General features: G+C 52.0%; 1 protein-coding gene across 3 annotated transcripts; it reads right to left on the bottom strand.

Moving 5' to 3' along the window:
• Positions 1–1,338: 1,338 nt before the first annotated feature.
• Positions 1,339–17,837, bottom strand: LOC142258125 (mothers against decapentaplegic homolog 4-like). 3 transcript variants are annotated; one of them, XM_075330596.1, is made up of 12 exons: positions 17,563–17,837; positions 14,727–14,975; positions 11,199–11,373; positions 11,100–11,120; positions 10,773–10,994; positions 3,665–3,817; positions 3,447–3,551; positions 3,278–3,331; positions 3,017–3,203; positions 2,766–2,934; positions 2,384–2,522; positions 1,339–2,159 (listed from the first exon to the last, which is right to left on the bottom strand). In XM_075330596.1, exons 2-12 carry the CDS (start codon positions 14,961–14,963, stop codon positions 1,948–1,950), a joined length of 1,674 nt encoding a protein of 557 aa, XP_075186711.1. In that variant the 5' UTR covers positions 14,964–14,975; positions 17,563–17,837; the 3' UTR covers positions 1,339–1,947. The 3 variants fall into 3 exon arrangements, with proteins under 3 accessions (XP_075186711.1, XP_075186710.1, XP_075186712.1); XM_075330595.1 differs by having other exon boundaries at positions 17,574–17,836; XM_075330597.1 differs by having other exon boundaries at positions 3,017–3,200; positions 17,574–17,836.
• Between the last annotated feature and the right edge of the window lie 1,881 nt (positions 17,838–19,718).

Here is a 19,718-nt window from a genome sequence, read left to right as displayed (position 1 = left end):
AGCAGGAGAGGCAGTGTCAGAGGGGGTGAGCCAGGAGAGGCAGTGTCAGAGGGGGTGAGCCAGGTTTCAGTGATGGCGAGGAAGGAAAGTTTATTAGTGATGAAAAGATCATGAATGTAGGATAGTTTGTTGCAGACAGAGCGAGCGTTCCATAGAGCTCCTTTTAGTGGGACAGGGTGAGCGGGGGTCGGGTGAATGTGTATGAGGTTTGAGAGGGTGCGGACATTTGTGTTAGGTTGTGGATGTGGGTTTGAAGTGACACTAGGGATGTGGTGAGGAGGTCCAGGATTTGGAGAGATATCCCCAGCAGTGAGGAGAAGCAGTGAGAGTGTTAGTAGGTGAGAGCAGGAGAGGCCATGAGGTGGCCGTGAGTGTCTGGAGACACTGGGTGTAATATTGAGGAAAATGTCTGAGGGGAAGGTGAGATGGGTGGGGAGGATAGAAGGAGAGATGAAAAGTTCATTACTTGGTATAGGGATCAGAGGGGGCAGTAGAAAGTGAAGTATTATAGAGGTGAAAGTTAATAGACACACGAACATTGTTTACATTGACTATGTGGTCAAATACCTTCCGGTCCAATTCTGGCCTAATTCAATGCATCAAACTTATATGGTGCATACTTCTCATGGTGCAAAGTCTCTCTAATCAGCAAAACTGTTTTCAGCTGTGCTAACATACTTGCACAAGTGTTTCCAAGGGATTTCTAAACATCCATTAGCCTTCTAACACAGTTAGCAAACACAATGTACCATTAGAACACTGGAGTGGTGGTTGTTGGAAATGGGCCTCTATACACCTATGTAGATATTGCATTAAAAACCAGACGTTTGCAGCTAGAATAGTCATTTACCACATTAACAATGTATGTTTAATTTAATGTTAGCTTAATTGAAAAAGACAAAAAAAAAAGTGCTTTTCTTTCAAAAATAAGGGAAATCTAAGTGACCCTAAACTTTTGAACTGTAGTGTATGAGGAATATATAGAGCCACGATCACATGAAGAGACGTGAGGATCATATAGAGCCGCGATCACATGAAGAAGAGACGTGTGAGGATTATATAGAGCCACGATCACATGAAGAAGAGACATGTGAGGATTATATAGAGCCGCGATCACATGAAGAAGAGACGTGTGAGGATTATATAGGGCCGCGATCACATGAAGAAGAGACGTGTGAGGATTATATAGAGCCGCGATCACATGAAGAAGAGACGTGTGAAATCACTGATTTTCTGTAGATGGGTTTACAGCATAACAGGTTTGTTATAGAAGTTGTTAACCTACCACTACGATCATAAATGTATGTATAATTATGAAGAAAAGGCAAAACAGAAGACTTCTGAGTAATAATACATAAATATTTTATTTAATATAAGTCAGTTTGTATGTGGAAATCCTATCAAAAAGCAGGCTACTTCTCTCGCTGTGCCCTAGCTTTTACAGTTTTTGGTATTTTTGGCCTTACACATTTTAAGATACAGTTCATACTTTGTCCTTGTAAAAGCAACTTAAAAATAACTTTATGATTGTCCCAGGTCTGGATCCTGCAGAACTGTCCCAACAACGGCATTATAAAAACACAACTATTTTTCTTCTTTACAATTTGGAGACCATCTAAAAACTTTTCACGGTTCCCACCAGACTTATTTTCTTTCTTCGTGTAGGAAGTGGTTCCTTCATCATGTGCAATTAATAAAGTTAAAATAAATCGTATCGCAAAGTATTTTCATTGGTTGCACCCCAAGGTAAATCCTTGCCGAGCAAGACAAACCCAGGACAAGATTTAGCCCAAGATGCTCACTCCTTGAAGCCGCTGTATGCCAGTAAAGTGTCTGTAGAAGATATCTGGCTTGTCCTCAATAGCAGGTGTCATCACCTCATGAGTTTCCTTTGGCATTAAGAAGCCACTTACACCATCTATAACTCTTCTCAGTATCCCTCGATGGCTAGTTGACTGAATTAGGATCTGCCATCGGTAACGTATGAAGAACTTCATCTAGAAGTTGAAGCGATCGGTGGAGGTGAACTTCGATCCAGCATGGCGTCTGTTTGATGCTCTGACGAGGGTAGTCAGGACCCCAGCCTTTAACAAAACTGAGCCGAAGGATGCAGAGGCGACGGAGATCATCAACGCCAATACCGGCAGCTGCCGATAGACCTGTGTAGGGAACAAGTGGAGAAATTCTGACAAAGCGCATAGATCAGATGGACATTGAGCCAGAGAGCTGGTAATTCAGAGTGGTCACCTTGACCCTTTATCCCTACCACACACTGGACACAAAGCACAGAACAATGGAAGACTTGGAATCATTCATGTAAAATGAATTTTCAACGATAGAGTAGTCAGAGGATTCAGCTCTTGGCGCCTCTGCTCATACTTACTGACGGCTGGTGCAATGCCACCCACAGATCCCGGGCCTGGGATTGATCCAGCCACGGCCGCTGCCTGGGCTGCTGCCGCTGCCTGCGCCGTGGCAGCCTGTTGCTGCATTTGTCGATGACACTGCCGCAGGTCAAAGACCTAAGAACAGGAGAATGAATTAATTTCCGATCGATGGATGAGATTCGAAATTAAAGAAATGATTTATGGAAAAATCCTAGGTTTTGAGTGATGAGACCCCCACCAATCATGAAATTGGGTGTGCTAAATAGAGTAGCAGTGCGAGACCCTTGATGCATTCAAAGTCAAAGTATAGCTGCTCAGCCGGAACAATACATGTGCAGATAAAAGCACAACTTAAGACGGACACGCTGGAGTAATTACCTTAATATAAGCCCCGGGGTAAATCTTGTGTACGGCATCCCCTGGCGCTCTGCCCGCCTCTCTATCCAGGTAGTAGCTTTGTACGAACACTGCGTGGTCACTGAGGCATTTCATCCAGACGTCTCCCTCTCCGCGACACTCTAACTGAACACCTTTCCCAATGTGCAGCCTGAGAAACGAGAAGATAGATGTCTCGCAATCCCGGTAGCATACTCCTTATATCTGCTGTGCGCCTGTAACCTCGGCCTCACCTCGCCCGTTCACTCATATCTGTACGATGTACGTTGGACAGCTGCCCGAGGCAGAACCGGTCCCCTCCTGACGGGTCCACATATCCGTCCACAGTCACCACGGGACAGTTCGAGGGCACTTTGAAGATCTCTCCCACCTGAATGTCCATTTCAAAATATGCAACAGAGCACCAGAACTCCGGGCCTGCTAGAAACAAACCTAATTAGCACACGCACAAAGAGTGGGGTGTACAGAGGAGAGAACCTGCCAGGACGACTTACCTGGGTGATTGGATACTGGGTGTGAATATTGAGGGGAGCTCTGATGAAGAGGCCCTGCAGAGAGTGAAACAGAAGAAAAGGGTTAACAGCACAGTTACTGGAAAGCGGTAAGATTTTATAACAGTGTCATTTTAGTAATTATAGCAGTGCCAGCCGGGTGCAGACGTACAGTAATTGTTTGGGTGGTGCAGCGGTGGCTGTTGGCTTCCCCTCCCATTAGTTTGGGGCACAGGACTGGGGGCATAGGCTGCAGTGTTGCTTCCTGTCCACGTAGCTGCAGAAAAGTGAGCAGAGAACGCAGGGTGATGCCCGGGCAGGCACTTCTCAAAATTTACAGCCTCACTCAAATGCATCTGTGAAAAGATCCGCGGCACATGTGATACTCACTGTGATAAGGCAGCTTCGGGGGCGACTGGTACCCATTACTCTGCGAGTTGTGGTTAGGCGTAGAAGGGGGAGAAGTGGAAATCATCTGCTGAGGGACGATTGGTAAGAGGACTTCATTATGTGTCAAGGAAGAAAGGGTGCAAACGGGAGCCACTGCGCAAAAATGAGAAGAAGCAAATGTGACAAGGGATCGTGACCAAACACTTTTAAACCAGATGCAGAAATAGTGATATCACTGCTATATGTCCTGGTGATCTGGGGTAGTACTGATCACTATAGTGACCTCTCACCAGTGATGTCTATACAGTGATATCACCGCTCTATGTCCTGGTGATCTGGGGTAGTACTGATCCCTATAGTGATGGCTATACAGTGATATCACTGCTCTATGTCCTGGTGATCTGGGGTAGTACTGATCACTATAGTGACCTCTCACCAGTGATGTATATACAGTGATATCACCGCTCTATGTCCTGTGATCTGGGGTAGTGCTGATCACTATAGTGACCTCTCACCAGTGATGTATATACAGTGATATCACCGCTCTATGTCCTGTGATCTGGGGTAGTGCTGATCACTATAGTGACCTCTCACCAGTGATGTATATACAGTGATATCACCGCTCTATGTCCTGGTGATCTGGGGTAGTACTGATCACTATAGTGGCCTCTCACCAGTGATGTATATACAGTGATATCACTGCTCTATGCCCTGGTGATCTGGGGTAGTACTGATCACTATAGTGGTCTCTCACCAGTGATGTATATACAGTGATATCACTGCTCTATGTCCTGGTGATCGGGGGTAGTACTGATCACTATAGTGATCTCTCACCAGTGATGTACAGTGCCTACAAGTAGTATTCAACCCCCTGCAGATTTAGCAGGTTTACACACATTCGGAATTAACTTGGCATTGTGACATTTGGACTGTAGATCAGCCTGGAAGTGTGAAATGCAGCAAAAAAGAATGTTATTTCTTTTTTTGTTAAATTGTGAAAAGTTTATTCAGAGGGTCATTTATTATTCAACCCCTCAAACCACCAGAATTCTGTTTGGTTCCCCTAAAGTATTAAGAAGTATTTCAGGCACAAAGAACAATGAGCTTCACATGTTTGGATTAATTATCTCTTTTTCCAGCCTTTTCTGACTAATTAAGACCCTCCCCAAACTTGTGAACAGCACTCATACTTGGTCAACATGGGAAAGACAAAGGAGCATTCCAAGGCCATCAGAGACAAGATCGTGGAGGGTCACAAGGCTGGCAAGGGGTACAAAACCCTTTCCAAGGAGTTGGGCCTACCTGTCTCCACTGTTGGGAGCATCATCCGGAAGTGGAAGGCTTATGGAACTACTGTTAGCCTTCCACGGCCTGGACAGCCTTTGAAAGTTTCCACCCGTGCCGAGGCCAGGCTTGTCCGAAGAGTCAAGGCTAACCCAAGGACAACAAGGAAGGAGCTCCGGGAAGATCTCATGGCAGTGGGGACATTGGTTTCAGTCAATACCATAAGTAACGTACTCCACCGCAATGGTCTCCGTTCCAGACGAGCCCGTAAGGTACCTTTACTTTCAAAGCGTCATGTCAAGGCTCGTCTACAGTTTGCTCATGATCACTTGGAGGACTCTGAGACAGACTGGTTCAAGGTTCTCTGGTCTGATGAGACCAAGATCGAGATCTTTGGTGCCAACCACACACGTGACGTTTGGAGACTGGATGGCACTGCATACGACCCCAAGAATACCATCCCTACAGTCAAGCATGGTGGTGGCAGCATCATGCTGTGGGGCTGTTTCTCAGCCAAGGGGCCTGGCCATCTGGTCCGCATCCATGGGAAGATGGATAGCACGGCCTACCTGGAGATTTTGGCCAAGAACCTCCGCTCCTCCATAAAGGATCTTAAGATGGGTCGTCATTTCATCTTCCAACAAGACAACGACCCAAAGCACACAGCCAAGAAAACCAAGGCCTGGTTCAAGAGGGAAAAAATCAAGGTGTTGCAGTGGCCTAGTCAGTCTCCTGACCTTAACCCAATTGAAAACTTGTGGAAGGAGCTCAAGATTAAAGTCCACATGAGACACCCAAAGAACCTAGATAACTTGGAGAAGATCTGCATGGAGGAGTGGGCCAAGATAACTCCAGAGACCTGTGCCGGCCTGATCAGGTCTTATAAAAGACGATTATTAGCTGTAATTGCAAACAAGGGTTATTCCACAAAATATTAAACCTAGGGGTTGAATAATAATTGACCCTTACTTTTATGTTGAAAATTTATTAAAATGTAACTTGGCAACATAACTTGTTGGTTTGTAAGATTTATACATCTGTTAATAAATCCTGCTCTTGTTTGAAGTTTGCAGGCTCTAACTTATTTGCATCTTATCAAACCTGCTAAATCTGCATGGGGTTTAATACTACTTGTAGGCACTGTATATACAGTGATATCACTGCTCTATGCCCTGGTGATCTGGGGTAGTACTGATCACTATAGTGGCCTCTCACCAGTGATGTACCGTATTTTTCGGACTATAAGACGCACTGGACTATAAGACGCACCCTGGTTTTAGAGGAGGAAAATAAAACTTTAAGCAAAAAATATGGTCATGACACACTGTTATGGGGCGAGGATCTGCTGCTGACACTGTTATGGGGGTAATGTCCCCAAATTCTCTACTAAGGTACCCCATCCTGGTAATGATCCTCCTGCCTTGTATATGATTGTATATGATCCTGCTATAAACCCCCATCCATCCTGTTCACATACCCCCCCCCCATCCAGCCTGTTCACATACCCCCCCTCCCCCCATCCCTCCTGCTCATATACTCCCATCCTGCTATATGCCCCCATCGTGCTCATATACCATCCTGGTATATGGCCTGTATCCTATAGCACAGAGAAAAAAATAAACGTTTATACTCACCTTTTCCTCACTCCCTGCAGCACCGATCATCTTCCTCTCTGGCACGCTGACCTGTGTGTGTGGAGCCGTTCCCCTGCTGCATCGCGATGTCTTCCTGTCTGTGCCGATCAGCTGACCAGCTCAGCACAGATCAGCTGACCGGCACAGACAGGAAGACATCGCGTGCAGCAGGGGGGCGGCTCCACACACGGGGACGGGTGAGTGTACTGACTCACTGCTCCCCGCGCTGGTAATGACGCGCGGGGAGCAGTGAACACAGCCGCACATGATCACACCAGGCTGAAATTGCCAGGGGTGATCATGCGGCCGGCTCTTTAGTATGCGCGCGTCCCCGCTCGTCCTCCCGCCCACCTGTCAGTGCCGGCTTCAAAGCTGAGAAATGGGCGGGAGGATGGGCGTGCATATGTAATGAGCGGGCCCACGTGGTCACGGCAGGCGCTGCTGCTGCCTGCTCGTGCCCCCGATGACCTGCAGCACCCTCATTCCCAGCCGCAGCCCTATAGTCAGACCATAAGACGCACCCCCAACTTTCCCCCAACATTTGGGGGAAAAAAAGTGCGTCTTATGGTCCGAAAAATACGGTATATACAGTGATATCACCGCTCTATGTCCTGGTGATCTGGGAGTAGTACTGATCACTATAGTGGCCTCTCACTAGTGAGATCACTGCTCTATGTCCTGGTGATCTGGGAGTAGTACTGATCACTATAGTGGCCTCTCACTAGTGAGATCACTGCTCTATGTCCTGGTGATCTGGGAGTAGTACTGATCACTATAGTGGCCTCTCACTAGTGAGATCACTGCTCTATGTCCTGGTGATCTGGGAGTAGTACTGATCACTATAGTGGCCTCTCACTAGTGAGATCACTGCTCTATGCCCTGGTGATCTGGGAGTAGTACTGATCACTATAGTGGCCTCTCGTCTGTGAGATCACTGCTCTATGCCCTGGTGATCTGGGGGTAGTACTGATCACTATAGTGGCCTCTCACTAGTGAGATCACTGCTCTATGCCCTGGTGATCTGGGGGTAGTACTGATCACTATAGTGGCCTCTCACTAGTGAGATCACTGCTCTATGCCCTGGTGATCTGGGAGTAGTACTGATCACTATAGTGGCCTCTCACTAGTGAGATCACTGCTCTATGCCCTGGTGATCTGGGGGTAGTACTGATCACTATAGTGGCCTCTCACTAGTGAGATCACTGCTCTATGCCCTGGTGATCTGGGGGTAGTACTGATCACTATAGTGGCCTCTCACTAGTGAGATCACTGCTCTATGCCCTGGTGATCTGGGGGTAGTACTGATCACTATAGTGGCCTCTCACTAGTGAGATCACTGCTCTATGCCCTGGTGATCTGGGGGTAGTACTGATCACTATAGTGGCCTCTCACTAGTGAGATCACTGCTCTATGCCCTGGTGATCTGGGGGTAGTACTGATCACTATAGTGGCCTCTCACTAGTGATGTATATACAGTGATATCACCGCTCTATGTCCTGGTGATCTGGGGTAGTACTGATCACTATAGTGGCCTCTCACCAGTGATGTATATACAGTGATATCACTGCTCTATGCCCTGGTGATCTGGGGGTAGTACTGATCACTATAGTGGCCTCTCACTAGTGAGATCACTGCTCTATGCCCTGGTGATCTGGGGGTAGTACTGATCACTATAGTGGCCTCTCACTAGTGAGATCACTGCTCTATGCCCTGGTGATCTGGGGGTAGTACTGATCACTATAGTGGCCTCTCACTAGTGAGATCACTGCTCTATGCCCTGGTGATCTGGGGGTAGTACTGATCACTATAGTGGCCTCTCACTAGTGATGTATATACAGTGATATCACCGCTCTATGTCCTGGTGATCTGGGGTAGTACTGATCACTATAGTGGCCTCTCACCAGTGATGTATATACAGTGATATCACTGCTCTATGCCCTGGTGATCTGGGGGTAGTACTGATCACTATAGTGGCCTCTCACTAGTGAGATCACTGCTCTATGCCCTGGTGATCTGGGAGTAGTACTGATCACTATAGTGGCCTCTCACTAGTGAGATCACTGCTCTATGCCCTGGTGATCTGGGGGTAGTACTGATCACTATAGTGGCCTCTCACTAGTGAGATCACTGCTCTATGCCCTGGTGATCTGGGGGTAGTACTGATCACTATAGTGGCCTCTCACTAGTGAGATCACTGCTCTATGCCCTGGTGATCTGGGGGTAGTACTGATCACTATAGTGGCCTCTCACTAGTGATGTATATACAGTGATATCACCGCTCTATGTCCTGGTGATCTGGGGTAGTACTGATCACTATAGTGGCATCTCACCAGTGATGTATATACAGTGATATCACTGCTCTATGCCCTGGTGATCTGGGGGTAGTACTGATCACTATAGTGGCCTCTCACCAGTGATGTATATACAGTGATATCACCGCTCTATGTCCTGGTGATCTGGGGTAGTACTGATCACTATAGTGGCCTCTCACCAGTGATGTATATACAGTGATATCACTGCTCTATGCCCTGGTGATCTGGGGGTAGTACTGATCACTATAGTGGCCTCTCACTAGTGAGATCACTGCTCTATGCCCTGGTGATCTGGGGTAGTACTGATCACTATAGTGGCCTCTCACCAGTGATGTATATACAGTGATATCACTGCTCTATGCCCTGGTGATCTGGGGGTAGTACTGATCACTATAGTGGCCTCTCACTAGTGAGATCACTGCTCTATGCCCTGGTGATCTGGGGTAGTACTGATCACTATAGTGGCCTCTCGTCTGTGATATCAGTGCTCTATGCCCTGGTGATCTGGGATAGTACTGATCACTATAGTGGCCTCTCACCAGTGATGTATATACAGTGATATCACTGCTCTATGCCCTGGTGATCTGGGGGTAGTACTGATCACTATAGTGGCCTCTCACTAGTGAGATCACTGCTCTATGCCCTGGTGATCTGGGGTAGTACTGATCACTATAGTGGCCTGTCACCAGTGATGTATATAGAGATCTGCTCATAGTTATTGCCACCCACGAAGTTTAAGTACATATGTTTCAATAGGTTTTATTGAAAAAAAAAAAAAATGTAAATAATAAACAGTCATCAAGTAAAAGATACATACTGTAGAAAAATTCTAAGATCAGTCATAAGTTCTTTCAGGTTATCAGTCGTGTTCAAAAAATAAAGTACATATCAAGTATAGATAAACATAATTTCCGTCATAATGTATCTATTATAATATTAGAAATCAATAATAGCCTTAATAATCTTCTATATCTTTCCCCCAGTTTAAGTAGATAATGTGGAATATCTCTGGGAAAAAAAAAAAATGGGGTAGAGGAAAATTGACAAGAGACGTCTTTGAAGGTTGGTGCGAATGGTGGGAAAAAACACCACGTCAAACATCCAAAGACCTGAAGGCCAACCTGGAACAGTCTGGGGTCATGGTTTCAACAAGTACCATACACCGCACACTAAACCAAGCAGAGCTTTGTGGGTGAAGGCCAAGAAAGAAACCATTGCTGAAGAAAAGCCATAAAATGGAACAACTGATCTTTGCCAAGGCGTACCTTGACAAACTACAATCCTTCTGGGAAAATATTCTGTGGACAGATGAAACAAAGAGACCTTTATGGCAACAGTTTGTTTACTTATAGGGAAAAGAACACCCTACCCACAGTTAAGCATGGTGGAGGATCCATAATGTTGTGGGGTTGCTTTGCTTCGTCTGGTACTGGGAGACTTGATTGTATCACAAGAATCATGAAATCAGAGTTATCAAGAGATTTTAGAAAGAAATGTCCTACCCAGTGTAAGAAAACTTTGAGTCGAAGATCATGGGTCCTCCAGCAAGACAAGGAGCCACATTTGGAGGCAGTCATCAATGCCAAAGGGTGGGCAACCAAGTATTAATCGGGGGGCCTCTATTGCTGTTTATTCTATTTATGGTTTGAAAGTGAACCATGTAAGTTGACAAACTATGTTTTATTACTGCGGACCACTAATTAAAAAATCCTGAGGATAGAACTTATTTATTTCTGAAGCTATTGTACAGTCTATGAAAAAAATGAAAGGGTGCCAATAATGGTGATCAGTAGTGTACAGAGATATCTGTGCGCCGTGTCCTGGTGATCTGGAGGTGGTACTCATCATTATAGTTTAGGTTAACCAGCTGTTACTTACCGGAGGGTGATATGGGCATGTTGGCGTACATGCCAACCGTTGTTTGAGGGCTTTTGGGCAATGTTAGAGGAGGAAGTGTTGGTCGGTAAGAGTCAGGCGGCATCTGAGGTAGGGTGGCATGATTCATGGACGGCTGAAGCTCTTGCGAGGTTGCGTGGCATGATGGAATATCCATCTCACAGTCATTAGAGAACTCCTCCTTCACCGGCCGACAAGGAGTGCCTGGTAGAAAAAAAAAAGGTAATGTTAAAAAGCTAAAAATGGGGAAAGTCAGCAGGGAGGTAGGAACATGCGGGGGGAGGGGAAACAAGCAGCATGGAAACTCACCGGTGCTCTGGATGCTTAGCCCTGAAATCACAAGAGACATCACACTAAGTATTACATAACACAAAAGCCTCATCAGCGCCATGTCGTGCCCACACTCACCGATGCCCGGGGACACCACCCGCTCATAGTGGTACGGGTTCACGCACACGCTGTCATACTTCAGGTCAAATGCATACTGGCAGAATTTCACGTGTTTCAGCTCGTTCTTGTGCAAGTCGGGCCAGCGCCACAGCCGGGCATAGATCACATGCGGGAATCCTTTCCTGCCCGCCACCTACGGAAGAGATGGGGGAAAACACGATCACCAGGAAGGCCATGTACAGGGATAGGAGGTGTTCTCAGTGATGTCACCGCTGATCTCTGGTGATGGATAGGCGGTGTTCTCAGTGATGTCACCGCTGATCTCTGGTGATGGATAGGCGGTGTTCTCAGTGATGTCACCGCTGATCTCTGGTGATGGATAGGCGGTGTTCTCAGTGATGTCACCGCTGATCTCTGGTGATGGATAGGCGGTGTTCTCAGTGATGTCACCGCTGATCTCTGGTGATGGATAGGCGGTGTTCTCAGTGATGTCACCGCTGATCTCTGGTGATGGATAGGCGGTGTTCTCAGTGATGTCACCGCTGATCTCTGGTGATGGATAGGCGGTGTTCTCAGTGATGTCACCGCTGATCTCTGGTGATGGATAGGCGGTGTTCTCAGTGATGTCACCGCTGATCTCTAGTGATGGATAGGAGGTGTTCTCAGTGATGTCACCGCTGATCTCTGGTGATGGATAGGCGGTGTTCTCAGTGATGTCACCGCTGATCTCTGGTGATGGATAGGAGGTGTTCTCAGTAATGTCACCGCTGATCTCTGGTGATGGATAGGCGGTGTTCTCAGTGATGTCACCGCTGATCTCTGGTGATGGATAGGCGGTGTTCTCAGTGATGTCACCGCTGATCTCTAGTGATGGATAGGAGGTGTTCTCAGTGATGTCACCGCTGATCTCTAGTGATGGATAGGAGGTGTTCTCAGTGATGTCACCGCTGATCTCTGGTGATGGATAGGCGGTGTTCTCAGTGATGTCACCGCTGATCTCTGGTGATGGATAGGAGGTGTTCTCAGTAATGTCACCGCTGATCTCTGGTGATGGATAGGCGGTGTTCTCAGTGATGTCACCGCTGATCTCTGGTGATGGATAGGCGGTGTTCTCAGTGATGTCACTGCTGATCTCTGGTGATGGATAGGAGGTGTTCTCAGTGATGTCACTGCTGATCTCTAGTGATGGATAGGCGGTGTTCTCAGTGATGTCACCGCTGATCTCTGGTGATGGATAGGAGGTGTTCTCAGTGATGTCACCACTGATCTCTGGTGATGGATAGGCGGCGTTCTCAGTGATGTCACCGCTGATCTCTGGTGATGGATAGGAGGTGTTCTCAGTGATGTCACCACTGATCTCTGGTGATGGATAGGAGGTGTTCTCAGTGATGTCACCACTGATCTCTGGTGATGGATAGGTGTTCTCAGTGATGTCACTGCTGATCTCTGGTGATGGATAGGAGGTGTTCTCAGTGATGTCACTGCTGATCTCTAGTGATGGATAGGCGGTGTTCTCAGTGATGTCACCGCTGATCTCTGGTGATGGATAGGAGGTGTTCTCAGTGATGTCACCGCTGATCTCTGGTGATGGATAGGCGGTGTTCTCAGTGATGTCACCGCTGATCTCTAGTGATGGATAGGAGGTGTTCTCAGTGATGTCACCGCTGATCTCTGGTGATGGATAGGCAGTGTTCTCAGTCATGTCACCGCTGATCTCTGGTGATGGATAGGCGGTGTTCTCAGTGATGTCACCGCTGATCTCTGGTGATGGATAGGCGGTGTTCTCAGTGATGTCACCGCTGATCTCTGGTGATGGATAGGAGGTGTTCTCAGTGATGTCACTGCTGATCTCTAGTGATGGATAGGCGGTGTTCTCAGTGATGTCACTGCTGATCTCTAGTGATGGATAGGCGGTGTTCTCAGTGATGTCACCGCTGATCTCTGGTGATGGATAGGAGGTGTTCTCAGTGATGTCACTGCTGATCTCTGGTGATGGATAGGCGGTGTTCTCAGTGATGTCACCGCTGATCTCTGGTGATGGATAGGCAGTGTTCTCAGTCATGTCACCGCTGATCTCTGGTGATGGATAGGCGGTGTTCTCAGTGATGTCACTGCTGATCTCTGGTGATGGATAGGAGGTGTTCTCAGTGATGTCACCGCTGATCTCTGGTGATGGATAGGCGGTGTTCTCAGTGATGTCACCGCTGATCTCTGGTGATGGATAGGAGGTGTTCTCAGTGATGTCACTGCTGATCTCTAGTGATGGATAGGCGGTGTTCTCAGTGATGTCACTGCTGATCTCTAGTGATGGATAGGCGGTGTTCTCAGTGATGTCACCGCTGATCTCTGGTGATGGATAGGAGGTGTTCTCAGTGATGTCACTGCTGATCTCTGGTGATGGATAGGCGGTGTTCTCAGTGATGTCACCGCTGATCTCTGGTGATGGATAGGCAGTGTTCTCAGTCATGTCACCGCTGATCTCTGGTGATGGATAGGCGGTGTTCTCAGTGATGTCACTGCTGATCTCTGGTGATGGATAGGAGGTGTTCTCAGTGATGTCACCGCTGATCTCTGGTGATGGATAGGCGGTGTTCTCAGTGATGTCACCGCTGATCTCTGGTTATGGATAGGCGGTGTCACTGTCGTTTGTAGATGATACATTTCATGGATTATATAAAAATTAACACTGTGGATAATGACAGGCATCACTACAGAGGACACAGTGCCCGTCTAGGAATGTGGCTACAGACCGCTGCTCCATCCCCCTCCTCTCACTCTCTGCGCTCCCTGGAGGGCTCCGCACAGACAAAACATCCCCCCCTCCATCCTGCCAGACAGTGACTCATCACTACAGCAAGCAGACAAGCCAGCAACACCAGGAGTGGGAGAGAAAGCCGGCAGAAAGAAAAAAGCGAGTAGAACCCCCCTCCAAAGACGAGTGTGAGCAAATGTAAAGAAAAAAGCGAGCGAGTGAAGGCAAAAGAGATCTAAAGTTAGTAAGATAAAAAGCGAGGCGAAAAGTAAGAAATGTGGAGAGTGCAGAGATCCTCCCCCCAGTACCTGCAGCAGCCCTGAGCCTCCCCCAGCCAGTGCTCGGCAGTACCTGCAGCAGCCCTGAGCCCCCTCCCCCCCAGCCAGCGCCCGGCATACCTGCAGCAGCCCTGAGCCCCCTCCCCCCCAGCCAGCGCCCGGCATACCTGCAGCAGCCCTGAGCCCCCCCGGCCAGCGCTCTGCAGTACCTGCAGCAGCCCTGAGCCCCCCCGGCCAGTACTCGGCAGTACCTGAGGTAGTCATGAGTACCCCCCCAGCCAGTGCTCGGCAGTACCTGCAGCAGCCCTGAGTCCCCCCCCACTCCCCCCAGCCAGCGCCCGGCAGTACCTGCAGCCGCCCTGAGCCCCCCTAGCCAGCACCCGGCAGTACCTGCAGCCGCCCTGAGCCCCCCTAGCCAGCACCCGGCAGTACCTGCAGCCGCCCTGAGCCCCCCTAGCCAGCACCCGGCAGTACCTGCAGCCGCCCTGAGCCCCCCTAGCCAGCACCCGGCAGTACCTGCAGCCGCCCGTCCAGGGTGCGCTGGATGGTCACGCACTTGCTGGGATGCACACCGTTGGTGGTGATGGCAGTGATGAGAGAGTCCAGCTCATCTTTCTTCTCCTTCAGCTTTTTGACCAGGCTCTCGATGGCGCGCTTGGCGAAGCCCTCATTATCCCCTCCCTGCCGGTGGCACATCAGACTGTGCACGATACTGAGGCAGGCATCGTTGCTGTTAGGGGGGGTGAGTGACATGGCGGGGATCGCCTGCAAGAGACGGAGAGTGGGAGATAACGGTTACAGAGCCAGCACACCCGCGACACATCTCATAGCAGCTGCCGAGAGACGCTCACACGTCCCAGGGAGAGACCACTGCAGCAAGGCATGCTGGGCGCTGTAGTCCTACAGGTCCACACACTAAGCTCCATCTAGAGCATACGAGCCTCACTGCTGGTGCTGTCCGTGCCCCCTCCCCCTATATTTATTATTTTTAATACAAGTTTTCTCCTGCCGAGGTGAGGAGGAGGGGGAAGGGGGTCCCAGGAATGCGGCCGAAGACTGACGAGGACCACAAGCGACAGGCACGGAGATGCCACCCCTCCCCCACCTTCTAGAAGGTGCACTTTAACAATATGAATTCTTGAGCAGCGGTGCCCATCCTGAGCAAAACTACTACTCCCAGCATGCCCGCACACGCTCTAGCAGAGGCTCCTCACCGTCTCTAGAAATTCATCTATCTTATCACAGGCATGATGGCCGCAGGGGACTCCCCTCCTCCAGATTCAGGTGCACCAGTCCTGGCATCTTAGGACCCTTCCCTCTCCAGAACTAAAGACTAAAGGTCACTGGAGAACTCACCCCACCCAGGTGGTCACAAATGCCCCGCCCCTCAGGTGGAGGGGTCACATGACTCACTCCATATCATGGTGCCACATAGAAGAGCTTCCCACTATAAGCTATCCCCAGGCCTCCTGCTATGGGGAAAATTCATGAGGTTTATAGGGGCCACACTTGTCAACCACTGCCCTAATTCTGCTTAACATGGAGCCTAATGGGTTAAAGGGGACCAGACTGACTTCGGGTAGAACGATTTTTTTTGGGTGCAGACGTGGGGACGGGACCGCAGATGTGGGGGCGCAGGTGCAGACGTGGTGTCGGGACGGCAGACGTGGCATCGGACGGCAGACGGAGAGCAGACGTGGCGTCAGGACGGCAGACGGAGAGCAGACGTGGCGTCAGGACGGCAGACGGAGAGCAGACGTGGCGTCAGGACGGCAGACGGAGAGCAGACGTGGCGTCAGGACGGCAGACGGAGAGCAAACGTGGCATCGGACGGCAGACGGAGAGCAGACGTGGCGGTGCAGGTGAAGACGTGGCATCGGGACGGCAGACGGAGAGCAGACGTGGCGGTGCAGGTGCAGATGTGGCATCGGGACGGCAGACGGAGAGCAGACGTGGCGTCGGGACGGCAGTAGTGGCATCGGACGGCAGACGTGGCGTCGGGACGGCAGACGGAGAGCAGACGTGGCGTCGGGATGGCAGACGGAGAGCAGACGTGGCGTCGGGACGGCAGACGGAGAGCAGACGTGGCGTCGGGACGGCAGACGGAGAGCAGACGTGGCATCGGACGGCAGACGGAGAGCAGACGTGGCGGTGCAGGTGCAGACGTGGCATCGGGACGGCAGACGGAGAGCAAACATGGCGTCGGGACGGCAGACGTGGCATCGGACGGCAGACGGAGAGCAGACGTGGCATCGGACGGCAGACGGAGAGCAGACGTGGCGTCAGGACGGCAGACGGAGAGCAGACGTGGCGTCAGGACCGCAGACATGGGGACGGGACCGCAGGGGGAATGCAGACGTGGCGTCGGGACCGCAGACGTGGGGACAGGACCGCAGACATGAAGACGGGACCGCAGAGGAGGCGCAAACATGGGTACGGGACCACAGAGGGGGTGCAGATGTGGATACGGGACCGCAGAGGGGGCGCAGACATGAAGACGGGACCGCAGAGGGGGCGCAAACGTGGGGACGGGATCGCAGAGGGGGCACAGATGTGGTAACGGGACCGCAGAGGGGGCGCAGACGTGGGGAGAGAACCAGAGGAGGTGCAGATGTGAAGACGGGACCGCAGAGGGGGCGCAGAAGTGGGAACGGGACCGCAGAGATGGCGCAGACATGGGGATGGGACCGCAGAGGGAGCGCAGACGTGGCGTCGGGACTGCAGACGTCGGGTCGGGAGCACAGAGAGGGCGCAGACGTGGGGACGGGACTGCAAGAGGGGGCGTAGACGTGGGGACGGGACTGCAAGAGGGGGCGCAGACGTGGGGTTGGGACCGCAGAGGGGGCGCAAACGAGGGGTCGGGACCGCAGACGTGGGGTTGGGACCGCAAGAGGGGGCGCTGGTGCGGCATCGGGAGCGCAGATGTGGCGTTGGGACCGCAGAGGGAGCGCAGACGTGGGGACGGGACTGCAAGAGGGGGCGCAGATGTGGGGTTGGGACTGCAAGAGGGGGCGCTGGCGTAGCGTCGGGGCTGCAGAGGGAGCACAGACGTGGCGCAGGGAGCGCAGAGACGCAAAGCAGAGGTGGCGTTGGAAGCGCAGACGTGGCACAGGGAGCGCAGATGTGTCATCGGGAGAGCAGATGTGGCTTTGGGACCGCAGAGTGGCGAAGACGTGGCTTTAGGACCGCAGAGGGGGCATCAGGACTGCAGAAGGGGCGTTAGGTTCGTAGACGTGGCGTCGGGAGCGCAGAGGGTTCGCAGACGTAGGGTCGGGATTGTAGAGGGAGCGGATGATTTGAGGGGGCGCAGAGTAGTCTTGTGGGCAGATGGCCACAGATGAATCACACATACATTATACTCACGTGTGGCACGAATTCAGCTTGTGATGTCGGGGTCCCGGGTCATCGTCCACCACTAATGTCACCCTGCACTCAGTGCTGAAATCCTCTGTGCTGTTAATACACTCACTGAGGAGTAATCCTGCTCTGCTCTATAGCGCCTCCTACAGGCCTGACTTTTATTTTTTTACTGTCCAGATGTGTGACCGTCTAGAGAACTAACAAGCTCTCCATCCTAAGCCCCGCCCCCCTTTACTGGCTCCGTGACTGCCCCTCTGCCCCCACACATCCTCACGGTCTGTCCTCGCAGCCCCTTAGCTTCTGCCCTCGCAGCTCCTCGGTTTCTGCCCCTCTCCCCCTCAGGTTCTGCCCCTCTCCCCCTGCCCCCGCACCTCCTCGGTTTCTGCCTCTCCCCCTCAGCTTCTGCCCCCGCACCTCCTCGGTTTCTGCCCCTCTCCCCCTCAGCTTCTGCCCCCGTACCTCCTCGGTTTCTGCTCCCCAGCTTCTGCCCCCGCACCTCCTCAGTTTCTGCCCCTCAGCTTCTGCCCCCGCACCTACTCAGCTTCTGCCCCCGCACCTCCTCGGTTTCTGCCCCTCAGCTTCTGCCCCCGCACCTCCTCGGTTTCTGCCCCTCTCCCCCTCAGCTTCTGCCCCCGCACCTACTCAGCTTCTGCCCCGCACCTCCTCGGTTTCTGCCCCTCAGCTTCTGCCCCCGCACCTCCTCGGTTTCTGCCCCTCTCCCCCTCAGCTTCTGCCCCCGCACCTCCTCAGCTTCTGCCCCCGCACCTCCTCGGTTTCTGCCCCCGCACCTCCTCGGTTTTTGCCCCTCTCCCCCTCAGCTTCTGCCCCCGCACCTCCTCGGTTTCTGCCCCTCTCCCCCTCAGCTTCTGCCCCCGCACCTCCTCGGTTTCTGCCCCTCTCCCCCTCAGCTTCTGCCCCCGCACCTCCTCGGTTTCTGCCCCTCTCCCCCTCAGCTTCTGCCCCCGCACCTCCTCGGTTTCTGCCCCTCAGCTTCTGCCCCGCACCTCCTCGGTTTCTGCCCCGCACCTCCTCGGTTTCTGCCCCTCTCCCCCTCAGCTTCTGCCCCGCACCTCCTCGGTTTCTGCCCCTCAGCTTCTGCCCCGCACCTCCTCGGTTTCTGCCCCTCTCCCCCTCAGCTTCTGCCCCGCACCTCCTCGGTTTCTGCCCCTCAGCTTCTGCCCCGCACCTCCTCGGTTTCTGCCCCTCTCCCCCTCAGCTTCTGCCCCGCACCTCCTCGGTTTCTGCCCCTCAGCTTCTGCCCCGCACCTCCTCGGTTTCTGCCCCTCTCCCCCTCAGCTTCTGCCCCCGCACCTCCTCGGTTTCTGCCCCTCAGCTTCTGCCCCGCACCTCCTCGGTTTCTGCCCCGCACCTCCTCGGTTTCTGCCCCTCTCCCCCTCAGCTTCTGCCCCGCACCTCCTCGGTTTCTGCCCCTCAGCTTCTGCCCCGCACCTCCTCGGTTTCTGCCCCTCTCCCCCTCAGCTTCTGCCCCGCACCTCCTCGGTTTCTGCCCCTCAGCTTCTGCCCCCGCACCTCCTCGGTTTCTGCCCCTCAGCTTCTGCCCCGCACCTCCTCGGTTTCTCCCCCTCAGCTTCTGCCCCGCACCTCCTCGGTTTCTCCCCCTCAGCTTCTGCCCCGCACCTCCTCGGTTTCTCCCCCTCAGCTTCTGCCCCCGCACCTCCTCGGTTTCTCCCCCTCAGCTTCTGCCCCGCACCTCCTCGGTTTCTCCCCCTCAGCTTCTGCCCCGCACCTCCTCGGTTTCTCCCCCTCAGCTTCTGCCCCCGCACCTCCTCGGTTTCTGCCCCGCACCTCCTCGGTTTCTGCCCCTCAGCTTCTGCCCCGCACCTCCTCGGTTTCTGCCCCGCACCTCCTCGGTTTCTGCCCGCACTTCTTCCCTCTCCAGAACTTGTTTTCGCTCCGTTATAACAATAGGTGAAGCCGGTGATGACGTCATCCGCTTGCCTGGCAGCAGTCACCAATCAGAGCTCATCTTCTAGAGACGATTTCGTCCCGCCATCCAATGGCAGCGCTCGTCTCTCGCGGGTGCCGTCTGGTGAGGCCGCGGCACTTGTTTACTTTTCTCCTTTTTTTTCTCGGCAGGGTGGACCCGGCGCGTGTTGTGTCTGTGGAAGCTGAGACGGCAGCGGGGCA

This window comes from Anomaloglossus baeobatrachus, chromosome 12 (genome assembly GCF_048569485.1).
Source record: "Anomaloglossus baeobatrachus isolate aAnoBae1 chromosome 12, aAnoBae1.hap1, whole genome shotgun sequence".
NCBI lineage: Eukaryota > Metazoa > Chordata > Amphibia > Anura > Aromobatidae > Anomaloglossus > Anomaloglossus baeobatrachus.
This window is presented reverse-complemented; position numbering and strand designations above follow the sequence as displayed.

Excerpts from the sequence above, each read along its gene's own strand:
- LOC142258125 (XM_075330596.1), bottom strand. The coding sequence starts at position 14,963 with ATGTCACTCACCCCCCCTAACAGCAACGATGCCTGCCTCAGTATCGTG. Across the intron at positions 11,121-11,198 it reads GGTGGTGTCCCCGGGCATCG|GGCTAAGCATCCAGAGCACC; the intron begins GTGAGTGTGGGC and ends TTGTGATTTCAG. Across the intron at positions 3,818-10,772 it reads CATGCCCATATCACCCTCCG|TGGCTCCCGTTTGCACCCTT; the intron begins GTAAGTAACAGC and ends ATTTTTGCGCAG.